Raw genomic sequence first — 26,378 nt, forward strand, 5'->3', positions numbered from 1 at the left:
AGTTTTAAGGGCGTGTTAATTAACATGTGCTGTAGGACAATGTAATTTCTCAGGTCAGACAAACGCAGCACTACAGTGTGCTTAAAAAAAAAAAAAGTAAATCACAAAGTTACTAAATCCTGCTTTGTTATCAACTGTTAGCCATTGATAGTTATCAATTTAATAGCTAAATCACATGTCTGTAACAGAGGTGTTTTGACATGGTATGAGCGATGAAAGAGAATATAGTTAAATCTGCTGAATGCTGGCATTATGATTATTGTGAATTCATTGACTATTTATGCTAAGTAAGGCTCCTCTTAGAAGCTGGCTGAGCTTGTGTTTTGTTTTACTGTCTTTTGGTAAAGATATAATCATGGCCTTTTTTTCTGTGTGGATTACTGGTATAGATACCTTTCTGTTCATACCTTGTACAGTTAATTAAAGCCATACAAAATTAGTGCAGGGTTGGCATGCTCACAAGGGATAAGGCTGCAAGGAATCAGATCTACTGTCTTCCCCTGAGCAGCAGACCCCGCTTCTTATTTTGCTTGTGGATAATTCACATCAATTTCTTCATGTTTTTTATTTTCCATATTTTCCAGTTCTACATGATGGGAGTGGAATGTGGTTACTGCAGTGACAACCCATTATTTGGATGCCAAAAGCACAAAAACCATTTGCAGTCCCAAATGTAACAGTTTAGACAAAATTTTACTTTAAGGCCACGGACATATTTATATTCTTCTCATTAAATATGGTCTAAGAGGCACCTGTGTTTCACCTTGAACGTTTTACAATGTTGACACTTCAGCTGATGCTGTAAAGCTTCTCCTGAATGTAAAAAATATATTGGAAACTTAGTGCAGTAAATAACGAAAAGGTATTACCAGCACTGAACAAGGAGACTATTAAGAAAGAGAGCCTTGTGGCCACTAAGTTAGTTAAACTCAAGGTAAATTATAGTCTCCTTCATCAGAAACCACTTCTCCCTGACTTGACAAAATGTAAACTTTCAAAGTAAAAATAAAAAGGATGAAATAAAAAAAGAGAAAAATAAATTACTGGGGTAGGAGCGATGACAGGGTGCCACCAAGGTAAGAAATATTCTGGCTTCTCTCTCACATTAGACTAACAAACCTTTGGATGAAAGAAACATGTAATCGAACAACACTTGTGACTTTTTGTATTCTGCATGGCTTGTAAAAAGGTAATTCATTTCAGAAAACTGAAAGATGGGAGGTTCCCTATTTATGCCAGCCATTTTACAAATCTACCTTTTTCCACACCTAAGAGAGCATTTTTTAAAGCCTGGGAAACGGGGGCAGGGGGGTCTGTTACTTTTCTCCATCTGCAGCAGTAATTCTAAACATCAGAGGTAGTTATAAATACAGCGATAGTGGCAAAATTGTACAGCAAGTCATGCCTGCCAAGCCATCATTCATCATAATGACATCATAACCCTGGAATGGAACAAAGTTTAAAGCTTTCATTTTTCTTTTTCTCTTTCTCCTGTCATTGTCGTATAAAAAGAGAATTAGACACATCTGCTTCATAGCCCCAACTCCCCCACTGCCTGCAAGGAGAATGAATGCCTTTAGGGTAAGGACTATTAAGGAGAAGTAAAAAAAGAAAGAGAGATGAAGCTGAAGTTGCAAGAGGTTATTTGAAATCCAAGCACATTGTTGAATCTGTTGATTGAAAAAGTAAAAGCAGGTGAAAAATGTGCTTAAATTTGATCTCTGGCAGTTATCACTAGCATACACTCTGAAAGGCTCGGCTGAATGAGCTTTTTCTACCACCACAGGATGGCGTTCATAAGTAATCTTCATTGTCCTATTAATTGCAGCTATCTATTTCCACTGAATAGGCTAGTTTCATATCTTGTTGTAGAACTGAGAGATGAGATTCAGCTTCCTTACACCATTACACAAATGGATGAAATCAATTAGGATCAACAGATTTATTCTGGTGTAAAATTGAGCAGAAATGACAGCTTGTCCTCTCATCTGAGTTTACTTGTCTCATTCTCATCAATCTGCTTTTAACTCTGGAGAACTAGTAAATATTCTTGAAAGATGGCCAGAGAACAGGTGTTAATTTTCTTTGGAGGAAGAAAGGTCTGACTAACATGTATTTTTGGCATACAACTTATCATTTCTGTCTAAGGTTAGAGTAGATGCTGCTTACCACAGAGCCCAGTTGTGCAGCAACTTTGTCCGAGAAGCTTCCTGGATAGTTTTTAGCAGAAGAGTCCCAGAACTCATTGACAGATGAAGACCGAGTAGTTCCAGTAATTACTCCACCAGGTGACAATCTTTGCTCTTGTAAGAGCTGTGTTCTGGAACCTAGTACAGAAAAGACACTTCTCAACAAAAATACTCTGAACACCACTTTGCTTACAGCAAGCAGAAAGAAACTAGTCATTTGCAACAACCATCTTTTGGCTTTTGGCACAATTCTGGATTCACAAAAGATAACTGTGGGAGTTGTAAAGGACATAAGCTACGCAGTTCCCCAAAAGCTTGTAAACCTTCCAAGTACTTCACAGATATAACAAATTTATCCCCCCTGAATAGTTAGGCAAATGAAAGTTATGAAAAATAAAAAAAAAAAACCCACCCCTACATTAATGGACTAGGAAGAGGTGCTTAACTCTGTGTAAATGAGCTCATTTTGTTATGGATGTTCTGATATTGCACCACTGTTATGACTGCTAAACTAATTACAGTCTACCTACTTAGAAGCTTTAACCTTCTCAGAGCTCTTAGAGTGTGATGGGGCACCTTTCCTTCTGTTATTTATCTGAATTTCTGTGAACAGAAATCCGAAGACTTGCACCACTGCTGTATTGCAAGGAATCACACATGGACATGAGTCAGAAAACTGAAGACACAACTAACTCACTTTTTAAAAAACCCTAAAAATCAAATTTGAAAAAAATCTGTAAGCTGGGATTTATCCTGTCTATAAAATGGTAACTAAATATTAAATTAAGGTACAGAAAAATTCTTATAAAAATTGGTACATGAGTCTGCAGAAATCCCATCATAAGAAAGGTTTAATTGCATTGTGTGCTATATCAAAGCACGAGAGCTCACAGCCTAAGAAGTCACATACAAAGGAGGTGGATGAAAGGCAGAGACATCTCATCCATATGCATATTCATATACTAAATATGGATATACATGTTATAAAGGCATTAGTATATGCCTTTATAAAAAAGTTTCAACAGTCATCAGATGACTTTCAGCACAGCCTTTATATACTGCTGGTTTGTAGCTGCCAGAGGATCTGATGTTAAGAACAGAGGAGATGAGACTTGAGATTGGTGGGTTCTGTTTCTGGCACAGTAAACTACTCACTTCAACACTAAGTAGTAGAGCCTAACCTTCAGAGGTGCAGAGCTTCACACTGCCAAAACTTCAGTAGGATTTCTGGTGCCCACCATCACAAATTATAAGTCTTTGACATAAATGTCCCTTTCCTCATTTGTAAAATACAAATACTAACACATACTCCACAGGACTGCTGTGAGATATAATTAATAGCTGTAAAATACTGAGTTCTGTGGATGAAAGCTGCTAATGCAAGTACAAAGTGTTATCAGCTCTGAAATGTATTGTACTTCTGCTATAAAAAGTTTTTTAAAAGAAGAACTTATCTATTTTCTCCGAGTATTTTTACTCTATATATGAGCAAAAGATCTTGCACAGCAGTTCATTAAAAAAAGAATTAACAACCTATCATAATCTCACACAACCAATCTTCCCCCTGCTACTATCTTACTAAAAATGTCCATATTAAAGACAACCTTGGGGCAAGTTTTTTAAAATAAATTATTTCACACAGTCCATAAGAAGAGATGATCTCTAGAAATAGGATAGTTAAATTTATTTAAACACCTATAAATGAAGCTCTAAATGAATTTAATGGTGCACAGTAAATTTAAAAGTTACTTTATGGACAGCAGAATTACCAAAATCTAGTACTATTAATGAAGTTTTCTGTAACTAGTGACAAGCCGCTCACTGAAAGAACTCAGAACTGCTGAGGAATACAAACAAAGTCCTTTAAAGGAACTTCAGATACATACGTATATATCTTCACAAATACCATGATTATATAAAAATCTTTTATCTTTAATCCTCTCCCCTTTTCTTCTTTCCTGATAATCTAGTTAGGGTTTGATGGATTTTGTTGCCTCTCAGGTCAAAATGTCTTCAGTGGTTTTAAGACAAATAAGCAACAATATAATAGTAAAAAAGGCAAGGAAGTCTTCTTTCTCGCTTCAAACAAACATGGAAGCTCTGCAAATGAAAATAAAATCTACATAGTTTAAGATTAAACAAGATTCTTCAGAAAGGTCCTCACTGCTGTAGCACTGAGATGCCACAATGCGTGTAGAAGCTTTTTTCTTGTCCACTGGGAAATCAGTATTTATTAATCCTTTCAGGATACAAAATTACTTGAAATGATGAACTGATGAATTTTACACTATTCTTCATTAACATTTTCAGATATTTTTGCTCTCCCTTCAGCGACTTTTATTTGCAGCCTTCTGAGCCACACACAAGGTCATGAATATTGGCTCTGTGTAACTTAGGAAACTCATTAACCCTCCTGTTGTAATGCATCTAACCAAGACAGCCATAAACCACGGAGGCTCTTGGAGTTAGAAGGAAGAGTTCACATAAATGAGTTTTTTGTTAGTCTGTGCTGTGCAACATATAACTACCATAATGTCTGTTTCTTATTTCTTTTTCTCCAGTATTTTTGAGATCATATTCTGCTTTCATCCCAGCTGGTAACCTGCTCTGTCTAGAATAAATTCAAGGGTTACAGGTTCTCCAATATGTTAAGCTAATCTTAGTTATACTGCCTCTGTCAAGAGTAGACCTCCCTTCTTCCTCCATGGGCAGCCATGAAGCTCTTCTCCCGCACCCTTCCCTCCTTGAGCCAATTCTACAGCTGCATGATGAGTTTGATCAAGGAATCAATCTGTCTGAAAGCTGTTTGTTTTTTTTTTTTCTAGGTTAGTTTTTGGATGGAACCATTCCCTGATCCAGATTACACATGACTGCACAGAGAAATGAGAATAAGGGGGAAAGTAGAAATGCATAGGCAGGAGAGATAAATTGGGCATGACCACTTTTTGCAGCAGCACGCACTTGGATTAGCTGGAAGTGATCATGAGGGTCCAGCCTCAGTCATTCAGGTGCTAAAAGGCTTCTCTTAAACACACTACCAATAAGTTGGGTTTACCCTGCAGTGGGTAGCCCCAAAAGCACTTGGAGTGAATTTATAAGTTGCCTTCCCTCCTCTTACTATTCTGGTTTTCATATACCTCTTCATGCTGCTGGCTATCCTGGGGAAGAGGGTGAAGTAAGGGCTCAGTGCCATGCCATTTTCTTGTTGCTCAACAGTTTGATAGGCACAAAGCTCTCGGCCACGGACGCGTATCTTGCTTGTGATTCCTCTGGGATGAATGGGAGATCCTCAGCCCAAAAGCATCCTCAGAACAGTCAGGCAATTCACTTTCTGCATATTATTGCCTCAGGGCACACAGTGATGTAAAGTACCTGGAAAGATCTCCATTAAAAATTCCGATCCCAGGAAGGAACCAGCCCAGGAGACCCATTAAAGAAGCACGCAGAGTTTTCAGATACAAGGAGTCTCACAGGTTGCATCATTCACAGATTTCAATTATTCTAACAAATAAGTAGAAATACTCTACTGATAAAACCAGTAGTAGCATGTGCCCAGACACAGTACCTGCTCCTGCTCTGCTCCTCAAGACCTGAATGCTATCAAAAACTGCAGGTGGCTCCAAACCCAGGTATGCCTTTACGAGGGAACTCAGCTCTGTGAATGCCTCATCCAAGTCATCTGCAGAAAGGGATGGATATGCATTTCATGGGGGGGGGAAGGATACATAATGAAAAAACGAAGCTTTCATCAGTATGAAGTTACAAATCACAGAAGTTTGACACAGAAATGCATTCTTAACTCATCCAGCTCATCTCTTTGGGAGAAAAATCTTCATCTTTGTAAATAACACATTCGAGAAAGTAATCTGGAATTCATCTCAGTTTCTGTACTCACCTAAATATTCTCCTTCTGCAATTTGGTTTAGTGTGTTTTATTTCTTTAATGCTATATTTAAATTTCAAGCTTCGTATGCCCTTGACAATAACTACAAATACAGTATTTCATACCACCACGATATATTCAACCGTCACTGTGGTGAACCACAAAAATCACCTCCAAAAAAGGGCAGGCACAGAACAAACTAGAAAAGGATTCTTCTCTACCACCTCCTCAATTCCTAAATATCAAGAAGCAAACACTTGTTTTAATGAAATTGCTACCACCCTCACATTCCTTGTTTCAGGCTGGGGCTCTTGAGCAAGTTACTAAGCAGAAGAGTCCTACAAGGAAAAGCTTTGCAGCAGCCTCTTCTTTACAGGGAGATGTTGCCAGACTGCACATCAGCTGTCATTTCAACACTTGAGAAAAGCCTATCCTGCCCAGAGATAATTAGGTCTGTTAGATCAAAAGCACCTCTGAACTCTGCCCAGAAACCAACAGACAATTAGCACAGATCAGTTTAATACTCTCACAGGAGACAACACTTCACAAGTGTGCTGCTGAGTTTAATAGTTGGTTTGCTTTCTAGATGGGCTTAAAGCACAACTTAGACATAGCAGAGTCATTCAGTCCTGACAGATCTCCAGAGCTTTTGGATTCCTGGGACAAGAATTAACTGGGAAAATCAATTAAAATAGTTTAAACTGTTAGGCTGAACATTAAACCATTTGTCATCCTTAGTTTAATAACATGGCTTTGTTTGCATGGCAGTTTCAGTCCATCTATTGGTGTGACATTAGAAGTCAGATTTATAGTATGAAAGAGATTAACTTACCTGTGTTGACTACTGCATCAAAGTATCCTGGAATATCCTGATTTATTTTGATGTACATGTCCACTCTGGAGACTGCCTCTTCAATCTCTGGCCTGCTGAATAATCCTTTCCTCCTTAGATGGCCCTCGTATTTTTCTTTGTTCGTTGGTACTAACAGGATATATCTGGGTTTAAAGTAGGTATTTTTCAAGCTATGCATACCCTTTAAAATGAAGCAGAGAAACACAATGTTTTGTTCCTGAAACTGAGTGCCTATTGAACTTGTAGCTGAGTTTAGGACAACTCTGTATTTATCACAAATTACTGTGAAAGCGATACTGGAAACGTGTCCAATCTACAGGTCTCAAGATCTAGCATCCGACTTTACATAACAGGCAAGTTCAAGGTGAAGTGCCCTAAAGCAACATGTGAAAAGCGTTACAAGAACAGTATAGCTTTATTCTAAACACACTTTTGAAAGAATCCTTTTAGTCAAATTCCACAGTGATTTAAAGCATCATACTTCTTATACCCACCAGCTAATGGCTTTTCCTTCTTTCCCATCCTTTCTATTCCATCAGGACCTAGTTATTCTCAATGTGTGTATCACTGACTCACACTATTGTACTGACACACAGAACTCACCTGCATCACCACCTTGGCCCTTAGCTTTCCACTATGAACAAACTGAGAATTTTCTCCTCAGCTGGTATATTTTTTTAAGTGAAAGTGTGCACCTTCATCAAGATACAAGCATATTTATTTTGCTGGAGCAGCTTGCAATGTTATCCCCTCCCAAAACTGGGTATAACCACAGCTCCACAGCAGAGATGCAATGTGCATATTGTCCATCTGTTACACTGTAGTCAGACATCTTAACTTGAACCATTTTTATCAGCAATAAACTATCTTGAATAGTACAGCAGACTAGGAAATCTTTCCACGTGCCTTGCATCAACTCTGCTGTAAGGACAATGGCTCTGGCTGGCACTTGTTGACAGCTGAGGGCTGCAAACACATAATCATTTTGGCTAGATCTGAAAAAGGAGACCCATCTGCATGCAAAGACTTAAAGACAAAGTCTTATTAAATGATGCAGGTAATGGTACCAATCCTGAATTTCTGATAGCTCTCCTTTGCACCAACCCATACTTTGAAGAACCTTTTGTCTCTCCCTCCTACTCTGTCTACATATAAACCAGAATATTGCAACCACGTAGTCCTGCAATATGGTACTGCCATTGCCATAAGGTTTGTATTAAGTTTTCCAGACCTGAGGACTGAGGCTTGTCCTGCTTGCTCTGAACTTTTCTTGACTTAGCTGCAACTTTGTTTTACTTGGTTCAGCTGTGACAGCAATTTCTCTTGTTGACCAGGTGTCTACATCTAATTGTTTTATTTTTGCTTATCTTTGTGTGGTACAACCAGTTTTATAGGGATAGCAGTAGCTAGCAGTTGTTCCAGGTAGAATGAGATGTTTATGATGTTTATGACTCAACGGAATAACACAGTGTAGATAAATACAGGCCTGGCATGATAGCAAAGACCTCAGGAAGTGGAAACACAGGACACAATGTAGAGGACTGCAGGCATGGGATGGTAAGAGATGGGTCACAGTCTTGACATTGGACACCTCACAACTATAAACATCTCAATAATGGTCAGTTAAAAAATGAAGGCCTGGAGCTGGACAAACTGGTTTTAGAGGCAACAAGAAGAAATAGTGTGTAACACACCTAAAGGGCACCATATATAATGAATTCTTGTATCAGAAATAGCGTGGCCAGCAGGACTAGGGCAGTGATCATCCCCCTGTACTTGGCACTGGTGAGGCCACACCTCAAATACCAGGTTAAATTTTGGGCTCCTCAGTACAAGAAAGACATTGAGGTGCTGGAGCATGTCCAGAAAAGAGCAATGGAGCTGGTGAAAGGTCGAGAGCACAAGTCTTATTAAGTGAGGTTGAGGGAACTGGGGTGGTTTAGCCTGGAGAAAAGGAGGCTCAGGGGTCACCTCATCGCCCTCTACAAGTACCTGAAAGGAGGTTGTAGCCAGGTGGGGGTCAGGCTCTTCTCCCAATTAACAAGCAATAGCACAAGAGTAAAAGTTGCACCAGGGGAGGTTTAGATAGGATATTAGGAGCAATTTCTTCTCCAAAAGGGTTGTCAAACATTGGAACAAGCTGCCCAGGGAAGTGGTGGAGTCACATCCCTGGAGGTATTTAAAAGACGGGTAGATGTGGCACCTCAGGACATGGGTTAGTGGTGGACTTGGCAATGTGAGGTTTATGATTGGACTTGATGATCTTAAAGGTCTTTTCCAACCTAAATTATTCTATGATTCTATGAATTCATATGTAACCTGGAGCTGCAGACTAACAAAGAAAGAGAAAGGTGTAAACATGTGTTAGTAAACATATACAAATGACCCCAAGAGTATCCTGGAAGGAGAAAGAAGAAACTATCAACATGAATATCCTCCCAGCAAAGGGCTCAGATGTTGATAACTTGCTGTAACATCCTGCCCTTCCAATGACAACACCAGAGGGAAACCACTGACCTTAGACCTGAAAGGAGCAGTGAAAGGGTAAGCATAACACCAGCAAAACAGATAGAAACCAAGAAACATGTATTACAATTTTAATTGTTGTAGTATTATTACTATTATTATTGTTGTTGTTATTGGGACTTTTTCAGTATATAAGTACTCTAAATGCATTATTATTCTTTTTCTGTAATAATTAGATGTAGGCTAATGATGATTCTTAAATTAGACAGTTAAAAATTCCATCACACTAACAATAAATTCTTGGCTTTACTTTTATATATAATCATATATATATATATATATATATACAAGCATCTAAAACACAAGCAAAATCATGCAAAAACCAATAGTAGGCTGAAGGCTCATTGGATTTTTTTTTTTCTTGGTTGCAGCATTCTAAGTATGGAACAGTACTTTGACCCATTCTAAAAATTTCAGGGAGTGATTCTGGGGAAAATCCTTTTCATTTTGGTGAAAACTAAAGGGAAGAATTTGGGGCACAGAAATCTTTGCATCTGGCTATTTGACCACCTACTTTCAGCTAGTAAATTATTCTAGCTAATTATAGTAAATTATAACTAGCTAATTATTCAGAGATTGGAAAACCAGCAGAAAGCAGACCCACATTCCAGCCTAGTAAGACCTTCCTCATCTGAAGTTGCACCGTGAATAGGTCTCTGATCAAGAAATGACATAACTAGGGATTCGTTTGTTCCAGAACTACGTAGGAATAGGAAGGCAGCCCATCAATAGTCTGGGATGAGCAGGGAGGATGAAAAAAGGAATACAGAAGGCTTCTGGTATGCCCAATAAATTTGTTGCAGAGAGACAACATGGTTGAGTGGATCTCAAATATGACGCTCACTATGATGAGTGTCTTTGCATATAAGGAAAGTGACCTTAAAATAAAGAATGGGAGAATACAGGAGTTGACAGCTTGAAACCAAAGAGATATTTGGAAAATAAAAAAAGGAGTAACATTTGAGTTTCCTGAATTTGCATATGAGGTCAAGAAAGATCAAAGGACTACCTGAGTTTAAGACATCCATTTATTTAACATGACTAAACCACCTCAATTTTTTCAGTTAATAGCATGGGGTTACAGAAAAGATGTGACTAATATTATATCCCACTCCCTTTGACTCCCCAGCCTGAACAACTGGATAACCAGCAACAAGCGCAATAGGGAGTGGTCTTTGGCAGGAGACAAGGTGTATTATATTTCTGGAAGCATAATGACACACATTAGCCACTCCGGCACTCCACTCTCGGACGGAATGTGCAGCTCCTTCCGTTGCTCTGCAGGTGTTGGTGGCTACACTACCAAGTGGAAAGCACTGCAGAAGTGCTTACTCCAACACATAACCGTGTGTCAGAATCGCAGCGACTTCACTAACTGGAAGTGCAGACTCGGCAAGATTTAACTTTTAAAATTTGTGTCAGTCTCCTTTATCAGTGAAAGATATACTCTCGATTAAAGGGAATGAACAGCTCTAAATTTTTAGTCTCAGCCCACAGACCATAATTAAAATTTCTTTTAATAGTGCTAAATCACTTTTGTTATGAGCCTCGCAGAAGATAATGGACTTCGATAACTTCTATTCAGATACATAACTCACCGTTATTGTTTCTCATCTGCTTGCAGAGCCTATAGTGATACAAGACCATGCATAATTACTATGTGATCTTGCAACTTCAGTGACAAAGGAGTTTCTTTGCTGTCTGTCCGTGACAGTAGCTTCGGTAATACCCAGTAAAAGTTATGGTCACTGCCTACGTTGCTGGGTTAACCTCCTTATGAATAAACATGACATTATTTCTCCTAAATTATTTGATAACACATCTACTTTTTTGAAGAATTGACAGCTTTAAAAGGTACCCCTTTCCATTATATTTAATCTTATCCTATTTTTCTTCCCTTGTAAATTTAGGGTCTGTCTGGCAAGACAACAAACACACTGAATGCCTATTGCAATCAGGGGAGACTGAGGGTGATTCACAGTTCTTACAAGACTGAGGAAAAAGAGGAAACAGAACTACGCAGAGATTAAGTTATTAATTTGCTGTTTAATATCAGCCAAGTAACAAGCACTTAAGAGCAGGATTGCAGCATTAAATTGTTGACCATTTGAGCAAGGAGCTACTTATTTTTTAGCACCGACATGCTGTTACTCTGTTATTTGTACATTTATATGCAAGCCAGTAAATGCGTACAGATTTATTTGGGCCAAAGAGGACTAAAACTTCTTATGAACACTAAGGTTCTTAACAGAAAACTAGTTTTTCAATCATCAGCCTCACAAACAAAATAATAATTCTAAAATTAATTAAATTTAGTATCAATTTTTGCTCCAGTCTCCCTAGTCATTCCCCTAACTCTGGATCTACAACTTAGGATCCTATATTAGCACTGCAGTCTCCTATATTTCTTTTTTATCTTTATTTTTTTTCCCCATCTATCATGGAATGTAGTAGTTTCTGTTAACTTGTAGTAATCCCCCAGAGGTAGAGCTGAGCCCTACAAACACAGTGAAACCCAGCAACACTCAGTATCACATTCCAGGCACTCTGTAGAGTCTCTCATTTTGGAAGCTCATATAGATGGAGCTTATTTTGTAGAAAGAATTTGGGAGGAGATGTAGCACGCCTTTTCTTTTTGTCACCTCAACCCCTAGCTAGTAAATCTTGATCTAAGATAATGAGGAGTACATAATTAGAAAATTATCTTAAAAGCTACTCTTTTGGGATTCCAATAGATAGGTTTTGACTCTTTGTTTGTGACCTACTTTCCTAACGCAGCATGACTTCTGAGATTCTGCCATCTGTGCTTGTGCACCTGACAAATCTCAGAGAGGGTAAAGTAATTCCTCAAAGAGATTGCATCTTTTAATAGTTCTGCCCAAAATATTGCCTCAGGCCTGCATGCATTGTCCATTGCTTCATCAGCAGAGGAGAAACATGGCATGATTTTAGGGGTGATCGGTAGGTGTGCAGCTCTAGACCAGTCCCACTATAAGCTGTAGATGGGTGGAAAGCACATGGTTGAAAAGCTGAGGGTACTATAATGGAAAGTACTGGTGATGTGATGGGGAGATGAGCCTGCTGAAGACTGAAAATAGGCCTGGAAATGTTAAGAAGCCAGGAGAAGGATTCATCTGACTAAATCTGGTTGCCTATAAAGGGAGTGGCGTGGTTTACATATGGACAGTGGAGAGCTACTTGATACAAGCAGTGGAGTTAAAAATGCAGTTCATCTGACCAAACTGTGTCTCCAGTGACTGTAATGCAGCCCACACAACTGGTTCAAATGGACCAGCAGCAGCTGTAGGTGGGGCAGAAGGTTGTAGGATGTCTCTTGTGTCACTAAGTGGCTATGTCTAGGCAGCTGAAACAAACCTTAGCCAAACTGCAGGAATTCGTCCCCAGGACAGTTCTCACAGAATGATTCATTCAAAAATGGTTAGGCAATAAGTAATCCTTACCTCTATTTCAAAGTGAACACAGGTTGCAAGACCCTCTCTGGCAATTGATTCTACAGTGTTTCTTCCAAGTCCATAGTAATAGCCACTGTATTTATAGGTTGCTATGAACTTCCCCTGAAATTCAAAACAGCAAGTATAATGACAAAGGAAATATTTTAAGGGAAACAACTTCCTTAAAGAAGCATAATCACTCTGGACTTTGTTGTTTTCTCTCCCTACAAAGTTTCTCCCTAAATCATCAGTGATAATGAGTCCAATGGGAGCACAAAATTTGCAGAGAGCACTAGTCAGTCCTGCAGGGTACAGGCTTGTACATTGTTCATGGACAATAAAACACCAGCATCTTGAAAACAAGCTGCTGACAGATTACAGCTTTCACTGGTTATTCATTCACACTGTAAAGAAAGCAAGATCTAAAGCTAGGGGCATCCTTCTTTTGACATTACATCAAACCATATGGCCGTGCCATGTAAAATAGAAGATGCCAAAGAAAAGAGAGGACAGAAACAAATCTGCAAGGAGAATGTATAATTGGCCAAGAAATTTCAAAGTTAAAACCTGACAACTGAAACTTTTGGTTCCCAGTAGGATGTCTAGAGAGATGTAAACAGATTATATTCTTTTAAAATTAGACTACTTGATAACTAAGAGTTATCATTAAGGACCAGATCAGTTGCTTAAGACTGTGTTGGCTCTCCCATTTGTATATGTTCAAATAATGAGCTCTGTTGTGGGTTTTCAAGCCAAAGTTTTATTGCAGGCAGCAAAAGGCATCAGAAAGAGTAGCTGGAGGCACACTGTCTTCGGAGAGAAACACAGTGCCTTTAGGGTGAATTTGCTAAACTTTAAAAGACTGCATTCCCTGCAGGGTTGCTGGAAGCTTTTGAAAAAAGGAAAAAAAAAAAGATAAAAAAAAGATGACAGCTATTTCAAGAGTTTTTCTTTCCTGCACACACACTAGATATCTGCATCCAGAAATAAGTTTATTTCTACATTATATTACTGTTTAAAGATTCCTACTGACCACTAATGGTTTCTATACATTCATACAGATGAAAAGACAGCATAAATATACAACGAATTTGTGGTTTGTGTCTGTGAACTTAAGTCACATAACTGTGGGTGAATAAGCATGTGCACACAGACACAAACTTAATGTAAAAAAAAAAAAAAGTCAGACCTGGACAGAAAAGTTGAGTTCACTCTGGATGTAGGAAATAGGCTTACTAGGATACTAGTCGGGTACTTACTGTGTTCACCATTTTGTCAAATGCTTCTTGAGAAATGAAATAGTAATCAAGTCTGTTTTCTTCACCAAAGTAAGCTGCCCTGGTAGTGTGACAGGGACTGGAAGATATATGATATAATAAAGAAATAACCTGTTTTCAATCATAGAAGCAGCTACAGAATAGGAGGGGGGGAAAGGGAGAATAATACAAATCATTTTATTTTTAAGAAGATAAGAAATATGAGAAATATAAAGAGGTGCAAATCATACCACTAATGCCACATATTTGAAAGATTAACCCATAAATACAAAAAAAAAGTTTAAATGTAACATTACATTTTGGCTATAAATCCCCCCCGACCCAGGATAGCCTGAACTGAAGCTGTCACAGCACCCTGTAATAGAGAAATGATGAAACCATTTTTTTCCCAGTTATGTCAGCTTGTGGATGATATAAAGTTAGAATCCTAAATATGGAAGAGGAGACTAGGAGTTAGGCTGAACTGTGAGGTTAAGAAAGAGATATAAAGACCAATCTTTAAATAGACCCCTAATAGTAAGGGGAGAAACAATCCTGAAACTAGGGAGATAAGTGGGATACAAGGCAGGAAAAGTAATTGCCTGACACCACATAAGAACAGGATAAACCTCAGATACGTGAGCTTACTACCAGGGTGAAACACTAAAAAAGCCAACCCAAACAAAACCAAAAAACCCCAGCTAAATCAATGCATGTAGCAATTTTAGACTAAAGTATGCAGGGGCTCATGTTCTACCTTAGGAAATTATATTGTGCTACCTATTTCTGCCCTGGTTTTGTTTTTAATTTTTACACCGTAGGATAACAGGAACAAAAGTGTAATGTGGAGCTTTGGCATCGATTCACACCGACATCATTTTAACTCTTTGACTTCTGCTGCATTGTCCTGGAAAATATGGCAAAACATATACCACCTACTGGTATAGCACCTACCAGGCCGTTTCTGTTCATTTACTCAAGGCAGCTGAGTTATAAACCATTAAGAAGTTTAGTCTATAACGTGGAGCTTGATGGATCTTAACTATCACAGCATTAGAGGGTGCCACTTTTTTTTATCACCAAGCTGTGGCAAATGAGAACAGTGTGCTACACATGGAGTCTGTAAAATTTCACTTCAAAGGTCTGATTTTCTTTAAGATATTATGAACGCATCCAGCTTTAAAGGTCATTCCTGAGCACTAGCCAGATGGTTTGAGGGTCCAATTTCACTTTATTTTTTGAAACACTTTTAAACATTACAACCCTTTTTAATTGCAAGGCCATGTTTACATTCAAACTGCCAGGGTATCTTGCATGAAATACATTTTTAATGAGTGGAATGTTTGAAATTTAAAAGTGTAAGCCATAAAATTGCTTGAATCTCCACTGAATAATTAAAATACAACTTTGCTTTATGGTTGCAATTTTCTGCTCTGTTAAGATTCTGTCTCTCTCCCCCCCCTTTTTTTTTCCCTCATGCATAAAACTTTTAGGAAATAAAATACACAGTATAAAAACAATGCTCTTAAAAAAAACCACATACTGCTTAGAAAATTTCAACTGGCGTTCAATTAGTTTGTCATTTCCAATCTAGTCTTTCAAAATATAGTGGTTGCTTTAAAGAAAGGCAAAAAGGAATTTTTCCAGTCACATAACCTTCACATATCTTTTCTTAAAATGTCCTTTCAACCTGCCAGTTTAATCTAATCCAGCAAGTGGCTATAATCTGAGTACAGAGCAGACAGCAATACATGTAGGCTCCTTCACCATGGTGTATTACGTTAGAGAAGGTGGCTACTACCAGACATCACACTGACATGCAGAGCATGGTCCTGTGGTGCTAAGACCTCTGAGGAATGATTCTCCTGTATGCATGTGCCCACGGTCCCTTTCTTACAACTTACCACTTCAGTACCTAAAAAGGCACAAATACAGACCCAGGTCCTATTGTGGCAAATGCTTTACATGTGAAACTACGGCCCAAGTCTGGTTAAAAATGGACAGATAAATTTGTGTAATAAAAACTCTGAGAAAATAGAGGAATACAGAGCAGTGGCAAATAGCGTGTGCTATAGGACCTGTGAAAGTGAGGTGCTGCGAAGGATGGAATGGGTGAAACAGCTTGTACCACCTCATTTTAGGCAACAGGTAGTGGTGATCTAACTTAGCCAGGCTTCCTATCTACTGTGCTCTGAAAATAGGTAGGTACCTCAGGGAAGTGATTCACAAAGGCTGAATCTCCCTTGGAAAGAGATAGTTTCTCTCCACTAAATACACAGGGAGCCCAAGGCAGTAAGGATCATAATTCAGGCCTTTCAGCTAGGGAGAATTAGTCCTCCCAGCAGGTGGTGAGGTCTGAAAGGTGCCATTTGCTTTGATAACACTACTCACAGGATAATAAACAAGTCCAGCAATGGCACTTGCTTCCTTCCCTAGCTTCTGGATGCAGTCTGCACATGCATGCTAATGTGTTTATATGCAGGTACATTATAAAAATTAAGAGAAATGCATACATATCTAAACAGATGCTTAGGTTGAGGGGCATTAGTGAGCATAGACAGAACAGATCAATAAAAGGAGCACTAAATGACAGATTTTTCTTTGTTTGTTTGCTGTTCACCTTTGAAAAGAACATGATAATTTAAATAGCTTTTCTTTTAAGGAAGTATTTGATGACTTCAGGCAATCAAGCCCTGGGAAGAGATAAAATGCATAGCAATGAACACTTATTGGTTGTCTTTAACTTTAACTTCTTTAAAAAAAAAAAAAACAGCAACAAAAAACAAACCAGCAGCAATTCTAGCTTTGATCGCTTCGTGTTCTTTTAAATTTATGGAGCAAACTTACCCATATCTGAAGTAATTGTTGAACTGTCTGCAGATCTTATGCATAAGCTCTCTCTTACCACAGGCTAGCGGGCCAACTAATACCAGCATGGGGTAGGGAGCATCAAGACTAGGTAAAGTGCTACAAGAAAGGAAAACAAGGAGCCATTATATTACCTACAGATGAAGTCTTCAGCAACTTTGTATAAAGCTTCTGCAGAGACTTTATCATCACTTCAACTAATCTCATCTATCTATCACACTATTCACATTGTTCACAGTGTAGACAAAAATCAGAAGTGTGTGCTCAGTTTGCTATGCTCTAAACATAAAAATAGCACAAAATACTGCATTAAAGACCCCTGGGTCTCTTTTGCAAAAGGAATAATGTTATGTCTACTATAATCTTTTCTGATTTATAGCCTTTTCTAAGGCTCCCTCTGCAGTTACAGTGTTGCTGGGATTTGTTTAAGAGTTTTCCGAGTCTATTGCAGAGATGATAATATTTTAATGATCAGGATAACAAGCCTAGCATGAACCTGGACTCAATCCTACAAACCTTTACACACTCCTGCATGCAATCTTGCTGACTTCCATGGCCTTGCCAGATGAAGGTGACAATTTGTAAAGAACTCTTCAATTCAACACAATGAAAAACACTAAGAACCTTAAACTCCACTGAACACAAATAACACTACAATAAAAGAACCCGAAGTGCTGCAAAAATACAAAGCCCTCCATTTTCTCCATGCTGAGCAGATGGTTAGATCCTCAAATTTCCACTTCCAGCTGAAGTGGAATGAATAGTATTTCTGCACTTTTGAGTGTCCAGCAATTTATTTAGACAGCTAAAAATGGAACGCAACTTCGGACCCTCATTTTTAAGTCTCAGCTGGATTTTAAGATTATGCCACTTGATGGTATGTCAGAAATGGTTGAAATAATCTGAAACCCACTTATTTTTCACTAATAAATAGCTTTAAATTTGAATTTAAAAGTGGAAGAAAACTACCTATGTGCATCTAGCTTCCATTTAATGTGTTTTAAAACAGGTAAACACAAATACCTGAAAACAGAGTATATTTCTTTTACCTCTTCTCTTACAAGTAACTAACTCTATAAGAAGTAATAACAATTCAACACAAGCATGGAGGAAAAAGATTTCTAAGTAATAGCTTTACTCCTATTTTAGGTTCAGCAAACCAGGTCTATTATCTACCACACAATATGTATATAATGGGACTTGATGCTTCAGAAGCACTAAGATAATAATGTAATTCAGTCTCCTAATTCTCCTGTGGAGTACTATCCTCCCAGAAGAAATAGCAGGTACATCTAATAAATTAAGAGGCTGGCTCAACTCTGTACATATGTGCTGTTACTAAACTGTGAAATGAACCCAGATCCTGGTTCAGCGTTCCATCCACTAGACTATTTTAAAGCAAGATAGTAGCAAAACCTTTGGGAGATTTAAGGATTTTTTACTTACTGTGCTGACTGGTGACATTTACAAAACATTACACAACACTAGCACAATAAGCTTATTAGCACAATACATTAAAAATACTGGAGAAAGTAAAAATACATTTTAAAAACCCTTATTTGAATCTGTTAGGTTGTGACATCCTGTTCAATTCATGAAAAAACCTTCCTCCTCTCTTGATTATTTGAGCTGTTCAGACTGTCTTTCCCTTTGCAGACATTTGTGGTAAGGAAAGACCAGTTTAAGCCAACATGATCCCAGGAGGTATTAGTGACAGTTGTAGTTACTGCAAGTGCATTATTATAAATGAACTGTTTTGAAGATGGGAGTTCCAGGAAACGTGCTTAGTGACTAGAGATTCACAATTTATCACGACATAGCAGAAAGGTTCTTATTCTTGCTCAAGGCCATGCCCTTTGTGAATAAAGATGTCAAGGCAGGCCTGTGAAGACAGAACCCTTATCTTTAACATAGTTTTAATAAATTCCTTCTCCATGCACAGAACCTGTTACATGCTTGCAAATTGCAGAATTCCTCTGTAATCTTTGCTTTTACAAGAAAGTGTTATATCCAGTAACAATACAATATATCATTACTTGACATGATTATGCTTGGAATTCAAATTCCCTTAAATAAATTTCCATTTCTCAAATTCCTCATATCCTGAAATTCCTTGGATTTGTTATTTCATCAGAAGAACGTGGACAACTAGCTTTCATTACATCACCACTTACTGGCTCTCAAAAGATAAACTCAAAGTTTTGCTTACAAGTTGTAGGAAAATCAGTGTCTTGTAGAGTTCTTGGCTCATTTAATGTTCATCTTTCAACTCTCTTTGTCTTTGGCGAGCACAGTAATACACTGCTGTGCAAGATTAATAGATTTCAAGGCCAGAAGGGACTACTGGGATCATCTACTCAGACTCCCCTCATCTCACTGGCAACAGGATTTCCCTGAGTTAAGGCTTGAAACAAGAACGATACCTGAGGTTCCGTTACAGCATATTTTAATTAAAAACGTTCCAGTTGTGGAGAATTCTTGGTACCCTTGGTAGATTGTTCCAATGGTTAATTACCTTCATTGTTAAAAATAATCATGCTCTATTTCTTCTCTGAATGAATTTATCCTCCATAGCCAGATACCAAATCTCATCATGTACTTGCCCAATAGACTGAAGAGCCCTCTCTTATTAAATTTCTGCTCCCCATGTAGCAGTTATAGCTATGATCAAGCTACCTTTTTAAACGTCACATGCATTTATAGTAGGGAAAAAACACACATAATATTGTTCAGCGGTGTGTCACCATGTAATTAAAGATAGAATCACAAGGCACACAGAGAGAGGGAATGGCATAAGAAACTTAATGCTAATGTTTTCTGACTGCGGAGTATGCAGCAGTGTAACTTTTTGCTTTGTTTTCTGGTTTTATTTTTAATAGAGATATTACTAAAAGAGAATTAATTATAATTTCTTCTAAAAATATAGATGCAAATGAACTATACCAATCTGGTTCCAATATGCATTTTATAGTGTAGAAGACTGTAACGCATCATTAGGAAGATTTCATTAATGACTGTGTTGTGTGCTTTCCAGCTGAGCATGGGCAAACATTCAAAGCATCATTAACAATTTCGGTCAGTTCCATAAATGCTGGTCTGCATGTTCATATGTTTGTGTATGCAATACCTCTGACAGAAGACAGAATTGTTTCTTTCCAGCAATGAAGATACACATACACAATCCAGTAAACAAATATTTAAACAGAGTCTATGTCTGCATTGGAAGAAATCCATGCCTTTAGGTAAAACTATTGTGCTTTTTTTTGGTTTTGTTTTAACAAATCTCCAACCCTGAAAAACAGTTTGGGTTTTTTTTAAAGGCTGTTAAGAATACTCAGAGCTATCATCACCACTGGGATGGTTCCTGTCTTTCATTGACAACCCCAGAAAACACAACATGCGCAATAAAGATATTCTAAAAATAGAAATTTCTGAGTTGGATCTTAAGTCAGGTTACTCATTATGAATTAAGATGTCCAAAATGGTGCTAAAACAGGGTGTGGGGCACAAAAGTTGATCTCAGTGCCCACTGTAGCCAATATGAAAAGAAACCAGATACATTTTATAGTATCTTCCATCAGAGTATATCAAAGCATTTTCCAAGCATTCATCAAGCAAATATCACAACACAGCAGCAGCAAAGTGTGGTGATTTCCATCTTCTAGATGAGAAATGAGACTGAGAGAAGTCACCTGGCACGGCAACAGCAACGTTGGAAAAAGAACGTTGATTTGCCTCTCCCTTCTGTGCTTTAAGTGGCAGTCAGCATCATCTCCTCCCAAAGGCAGAAGTAGTTGGGCTTCCCTAAGTACAAACTAGAAAATTTCACCTTATGAATATAAAATGTGCCCCAAAGCCACAAAATAAAGCCATTTTGCTCACAATGGGATGCCAATAGTGTAAAGAGAAGGAACAAGCAGAATAGGAAGAAGATATGTTTTACAGCTCCCTTCTCCCTCTAGAGATTTTTAAATTGCCTTTGGGTATTGATAGAAATTTTGCATCTTTCATTTATGGTGCAAATGGCCATCTGTTTCAGCAGATTGTTTAAAAGAAATGGAGCTGTGGACAATCTGTCTCAGACTTTAGAGGTGACTGACTGACTTCATTTCATAATCAATTTCAACCAAATAAGATTTGCCTGATTTCCAGACTGCTAACAGAGTACTACAGAACTTCTCCTCTTTGCTAGTTTAATTTAGAGGTGGGAGAGGGACAGAAAAATGTCCCTCTAAATATGACAACATATTCTGCTTTACTCGAGTGCCACCCTCAGGAGCAGACGTGAAGTGGAGGTAAGCTTACCTGTCAAAGATTCTCTGGGGCTGCAGCATGCTATACATAATGTGAGTCATATGGTCCTTAGCAGCAACAACTTCTGGAGGGGGATCGTATTTATTCACAGCACCAACCTGTTTCCACAGTTTAGGGGCATAAGAAAGAAGAGCAGTGATGTAATTGTTTCCAGCTGCAATATGCTTTGCAGATCACTATGGATAATGATGGCTTCATATTTATGAGGGTCAGTCTTTGTATTTGGCTTGTCTGTGAGCACTCGGCCACATAAATCTTTTCAGGAGATTTAAGCACAATTTGATAGATGGATGGAAGGCAGCCAGAGGTAGCTCACCATCTTTAATATATTCAACCTTTTTTCTGGAAAGAAAACAGGATGCCACATAAGATGCAAAGTAATTTTGCTTAGGTTTTAATTATCCATTAATTTGCATCCTCTCAGAGCTGGTGGAAGATACCGAACTAAAATCCTTAGGGACTGAAGCCATCCATTTATTCGTCAGAAGAGGAACAGAATGGGCATTAACAAAGTAAGCACACTGCAATTTTCTCCTGACAATGCATTTCGTCTTTCCTGGGGGGAGGAGCACTCAAACTCCAAGGATTCCCTCCATCCATTCTGCTGAAATCTCTGTTGAGGGTGCTGACTGCTAATGAGTTGTATATTTTTTGGTATTATTAATGCTACCCACTCAGAAACAGGTTAAGAACTACTGAATAGTCATTTCGTGTAAACTATCAAATATCAACAAGCTGACACTGCTGCAAAATGCTGCCGTAAGCTCCGATGACAGCCATGCCTATATTAGCAAGTAGTGTGGTGCAATAGCAGTGGCTCTTTAAAGCAAAATATGGACCCAGTTTCCACACTATTTTAGATGCTCATTTCACTCTAGTTTGATCCTTTGGTCTGAATTAGTGGCTAGCAGGACATCAGGTGCATCCTGGTGCACATCATCTAGTTGAGGTTAATCCAGAAGAAGTCTAGTTCTTGTGTTGCAAGACTATTCTGCGATGAGAATCAAGCATGGCAAGTTGGGCAACTGGGAGTTTCACTTCAAAACTACACTTCTGATCTAAACTACAACATTTCTGTACATCCATTTTGTGTGTTAGTGAGACAGAAGAGCTGCTGCCTCCAAATTCAGTTTGATAAGAGAGTGTATGAGGCTAGAGTTCTCAAATAACCTGAGGAGAGGATTTTCTGAAATAAATAACTTTAATCATCCAGAAGTGCTAGTCTAAACCAGTCATTCAGGCTTATTTTTACAGTCTGTAGAGAAGGAAAAATTTCTTTAATATATTCAAAATGTTATTGGAAGGAAAACAGATTGCCACATAAGACAAAGAGTAAGATCAACATTTTGGGTAAGCGGGGTAAATTACACCCTGGTATCATGCCTTCTCTGTGTTCATGATAGAAAGCACCTGACATTAAACAAGAACCCTAATATTTATGCAGCTAAAGTTAGGAGTGATGAATTTCTTGTAAGAATCATTTTTAAAGGGTAATTCCCTGAAATCCAACCCCAATTGGCAGCTGTTAATCCTAACAGTTTTAGCATGACTTGGGCCCAAATACTACACGCCACAACCAAATTACAGTAAAAGCCGCACAAGAGGGAAAGGTTTCTATTACAACAGAAAGTTACTGGAAGCAGTCTGAGTAGTTTTTTTGGGGGAGAAGATTTTGCAGTGAAAGCTGTATGGAGTAGAATGGGAAGTAAGCATCATTATAACTTTCAGAGTTCACTTTGCTGTACATGACACTAAAAAAACCCAGCAATGGTATTTTAGAGGTAACATAGTGGTTATCACTTCAGAGTATTTCAGGAATGTAGTCGCCTGTTTAGGTTCACTAGCTGAGTAACAATGGCTGCTAAGTAAATTTCTTCACTGAACAAAGCTTTTAGGTAAGCTTTGCATTTTTATATACCACAACTGCTCCAGAAATTCTGTAGATATATATCTGGATTTAAAAGCAAAAGTCTCTCAATTTGTAGCCTATCTTGGGGGATGAACCATGGGAGATCTGTTACACCCAAATGACTACATAGCTACATTTGCATGCACAGTCTTTTGTATTTTATTTAGAAAAATTCCAGAATGATATGATGCTTACATACCTTTTCTTCCACTGAAACCTTCTTGAGATCCAGTTCTGTTAGTTGGAGCAACATGAAAATCACGAAGAGCCAATAATCTGTTTGCTCCTGAAGGACAAAGTTTCCTCTTTGACATAAACTGCTTCATCGATCTAATATTTCATTTCAATCAGTTGAAATTAAATTGGCCTTAATACATTGCAGCATAAAAAGCTTTTTACCCTGAAGGATGTCAATACACTGTACAAATTGACCTCCCACCATAAACTTAGCTTCTGCAGCAAAAGCTATTCATTGTTCAAAAGTCTGCAACTACATCGGTCAAGATGGGAATTTAAAAATCCCCACCACACCCACTAGAACACCAAGAAAGGCTGCTGGAGAACTAAAAGCATTATCTACACTGGGATTATGTAACAAACTATGATTAATACTTGTAACCGTAGTAGTACTATAGCAACTTTTGCATTATAATTAATTATAATTTAATTAATTATAATTTGCATTATAAATTTGTCATCATATAGGCCTTCAAGACTGAGACAATAAAAAAGAACAATTAAAAATCAAATTAGAAAGCTGACACTGACAAGTTCATGAAGCTTCTTAGTTCTAAAAAACAGTAAGGTCTTGTTAAAACAGCACACAGCTGTCTTAAGATGATTGTTGCATGTATAAGTTATTAAAATAGTAATTGAAAGGAATAGGATCATACTTTGCTTGGAGAAAGAACATCTAAACAGAAAAAGACTTTCAGATTACAGAGGACCAGGGGCAGCCTATTTTGGGTATTTTTTCATGCTAATTTCATTGTGCGCCACAACCGACCATTCTCATGAAAGACAATACAAAACTGGCAATTACAAGAAGAAGTTAAACCTTTAACATTTTTCTTCATTATGACATTGGAAATCACTACAAAATTCACGCAGAATTTGGAAATCACAAGAGTTGGGATAGAATCATCTTTGATCACTCAGGACAAATTACAAATGCAGAGTCAAAGTCAGAATTTCTGATATTTTGCAAATGTCATTGTTGTTGATAAAATGGATGTTTAATTCATTAGTTGAGGAATATTATGGGAGCCATAAATGAGAACTAAAGAAGACACAGATTCCAGAGACACATGATTTTAAGAGGGTTACTACTGAATTCCTTTGAGCTTTTCCTAGCAACAACCAAATACAGACTTTCAAAGCAAACAAAAATCTTGGCGTACTGTGGGTACAAATGTATAAATGGATTTGCAAATGGAATTAATAAAATTCATGGATTTACTACGTGGATATAGAATCACAGAATGGTTTGAGTTGGAAGGGACCTTAAAGATCATCTAGATCCAGTCCCTCTTCCATGGACAGGGACACCTTCCGCTAGACCAAGTTGCTCAACCTCATGATTAAACATCATGATTCACACACAGCTTTGGTTCAAAGTTCCCAGATGAAGGTGGGTAACGATGCCAGGGAAACCATCACTCCCTATTTCCTGTACTTTTCCCTGAAATGACCCAGCCACTCTTGGAGATAGAAGCTGAGGCTAAATGGATTCTGGTGTGATCCTAAACAGCAGTTCCAGGTTCTTATCTTTGGCTTCCTCTTTAGTTCTTTCTTACCTGTACAGGATTTTTTAAAAGATTTAAAACTCTGAGGAGAGGTAGATCTTCAATACATTCAAGTTCACGCAGCTCAGCGATCTAATTAGTGACAGAAACAGAGCACAAATCAGCAGCAACAGAATCCATGAGAACTATGGGGGAAAAAATGTATTTTAATCACTGCTCTTAAAATCTGGACATAAAAAAAAATTATACTCACAAAATAGGTATACATGTTAACTGCATTCAATAAGGCACTTCTAGTCACAAAAAGCAGACAACTTGGATGTTAGCTGGAGAAGCAGTATAATACAGACAGCAATTTCAAACCACCTGCGTTTTTCCAGTTCTTTCAAATGTCAAGCCCTAACACATTTAGCTTTTATGTGGTGGATGCGCTTAAGTGAGGCAATTCTGCAGTTATATTTGCACTTCAGTTGACTAGCAAAAAAAAAAAAATCCTTCTAAGAAGAGTTTCTTTTCACTGGAGCTCAAGTTCATCCTACCTAACTTGCAGCACTTGACTGAAAAGCATCAGCATAGCTGTCCTTGGCTGTCTGTGTCCAGAGGGTGATGCATTCCACCTAAGGTCTCATCTATCCACAAGGGAAACCTAGGTTGGTGGCACTCAGGCACATCACATAAGCACTGGAAGTTATCTGGGATTAAGCAAAGTTTGTGTATCCAAAGCAAAGTCACGGTAGAGGCACTCGAGCTAGACCTTGAGTGAACAGTTGTAAGGCTCTCAAATAAAACAAAATGGGTCAAATAGAATTCATGCCGCCTGATTTTAGCCATCTGTTAAGTTAGCCCAAGCTAACCTCACTTTATAATGGGTGGAAAGAGTCAGTTCCAGAGCTCACCCGATCCATGGTACGCTGGGATGAATTCCTATGTAAAGTTACCTGGTTTTCCTCCACTGCTGAAAGACTGAACCTAGAAGATTTCAGATTCTATCCCTAACTTATACTCAGCTTATGTAAAGTGTCTAAAAACACAAACCTCAACCATAGCCTGTCCAATATTCATTTTGAGATAACAAGAAGCCCCACTGCGGAACAGTTTTGACCAAATTAAATGTCATTTGGGTGGACATTTGGGAGGTGTGGCTGGAGCTGTCTGGAAGAAAAGGATCTGGGGGTTCTAATTGACAAGCAGCTGAACATGAGCCAGCAGTGTGCTCAGGTGGCCAAGAAAGCCAACAGCATCCTGGCTTGTTTTAGAAATAGCATGACCAGCAGAAGCAGGGAGGTGATAGTCCCCCTGTGCTCTGCACTGGTGAGGCCACACCTGGAGTGTTGTGTCCAGTTTTGGGCACCTCAATACGAGAGAGATCTCGAGGGGCTGGAG

At 38.3% G+C, this 26,378-nt stretch overlaps 1 protein-coding gene across 1 annotated transcript in view; it reads right to left on the reverse strand.

Annotated features, from left to right (window-relative positions):
• LRGUK (leucine rich repeats and guanylate kinase domain containing) overlaps positions 1-26,378 on the reverse strand; it is a 53,048-nt gene that overhangs the window by 13,886 nt on the left and 12,784 nt on the right. The window contains exons 8-16 of the mRNA XM_074869314.1: positions 25,047-25,127; positions 23,450-23,536; positions 21,333-21,439; positions 17,007-17,126; positions 14,163-14,259; positions 12,913-13,026; positions 6,905-7,106; positions 5,755-5,868; positions 2,170-2,327 (exon numbers count right to left, since the gene is read on the reverse strand). Coding sequence (XP_074725415.1) covers positions 2,170-2,327; positions 5,755-5,868; positions 6,905-7,106; positions 12,913-13,026; positions 14,163-14,259; positions 17,007-17,126; positions 21,333-21,439; positions 23,450-23,536; positions 25,047-25,127 — 1,080 coding nt within the window. The remainder of the gene's footprint in view (positions 1-2,169; positions 2,328-5,754; positions 5,869-6,904; positions 7,107-12,912; positions 13,027-14,162; positions 14,260-17,006; positions 17,127-21,332; positions 21,440-23,449; positions 23,537-25,046; positions 25,128-26,378) is intronic.

This window comes from Strix uralensis, chromosome 5 (assembly GCF_047716275.1).
Source record: "Strix uralensis isolate ZFMK-TIS-50842 chromosome 5, bStrUra1, whole genome shotgun sequence".
Classification (NCBI taxonomy): Eukaryota; Metazoa; Chordata; class Aves; order Strigiformes; family Strigidae; genus Strix; species Strix uralensis.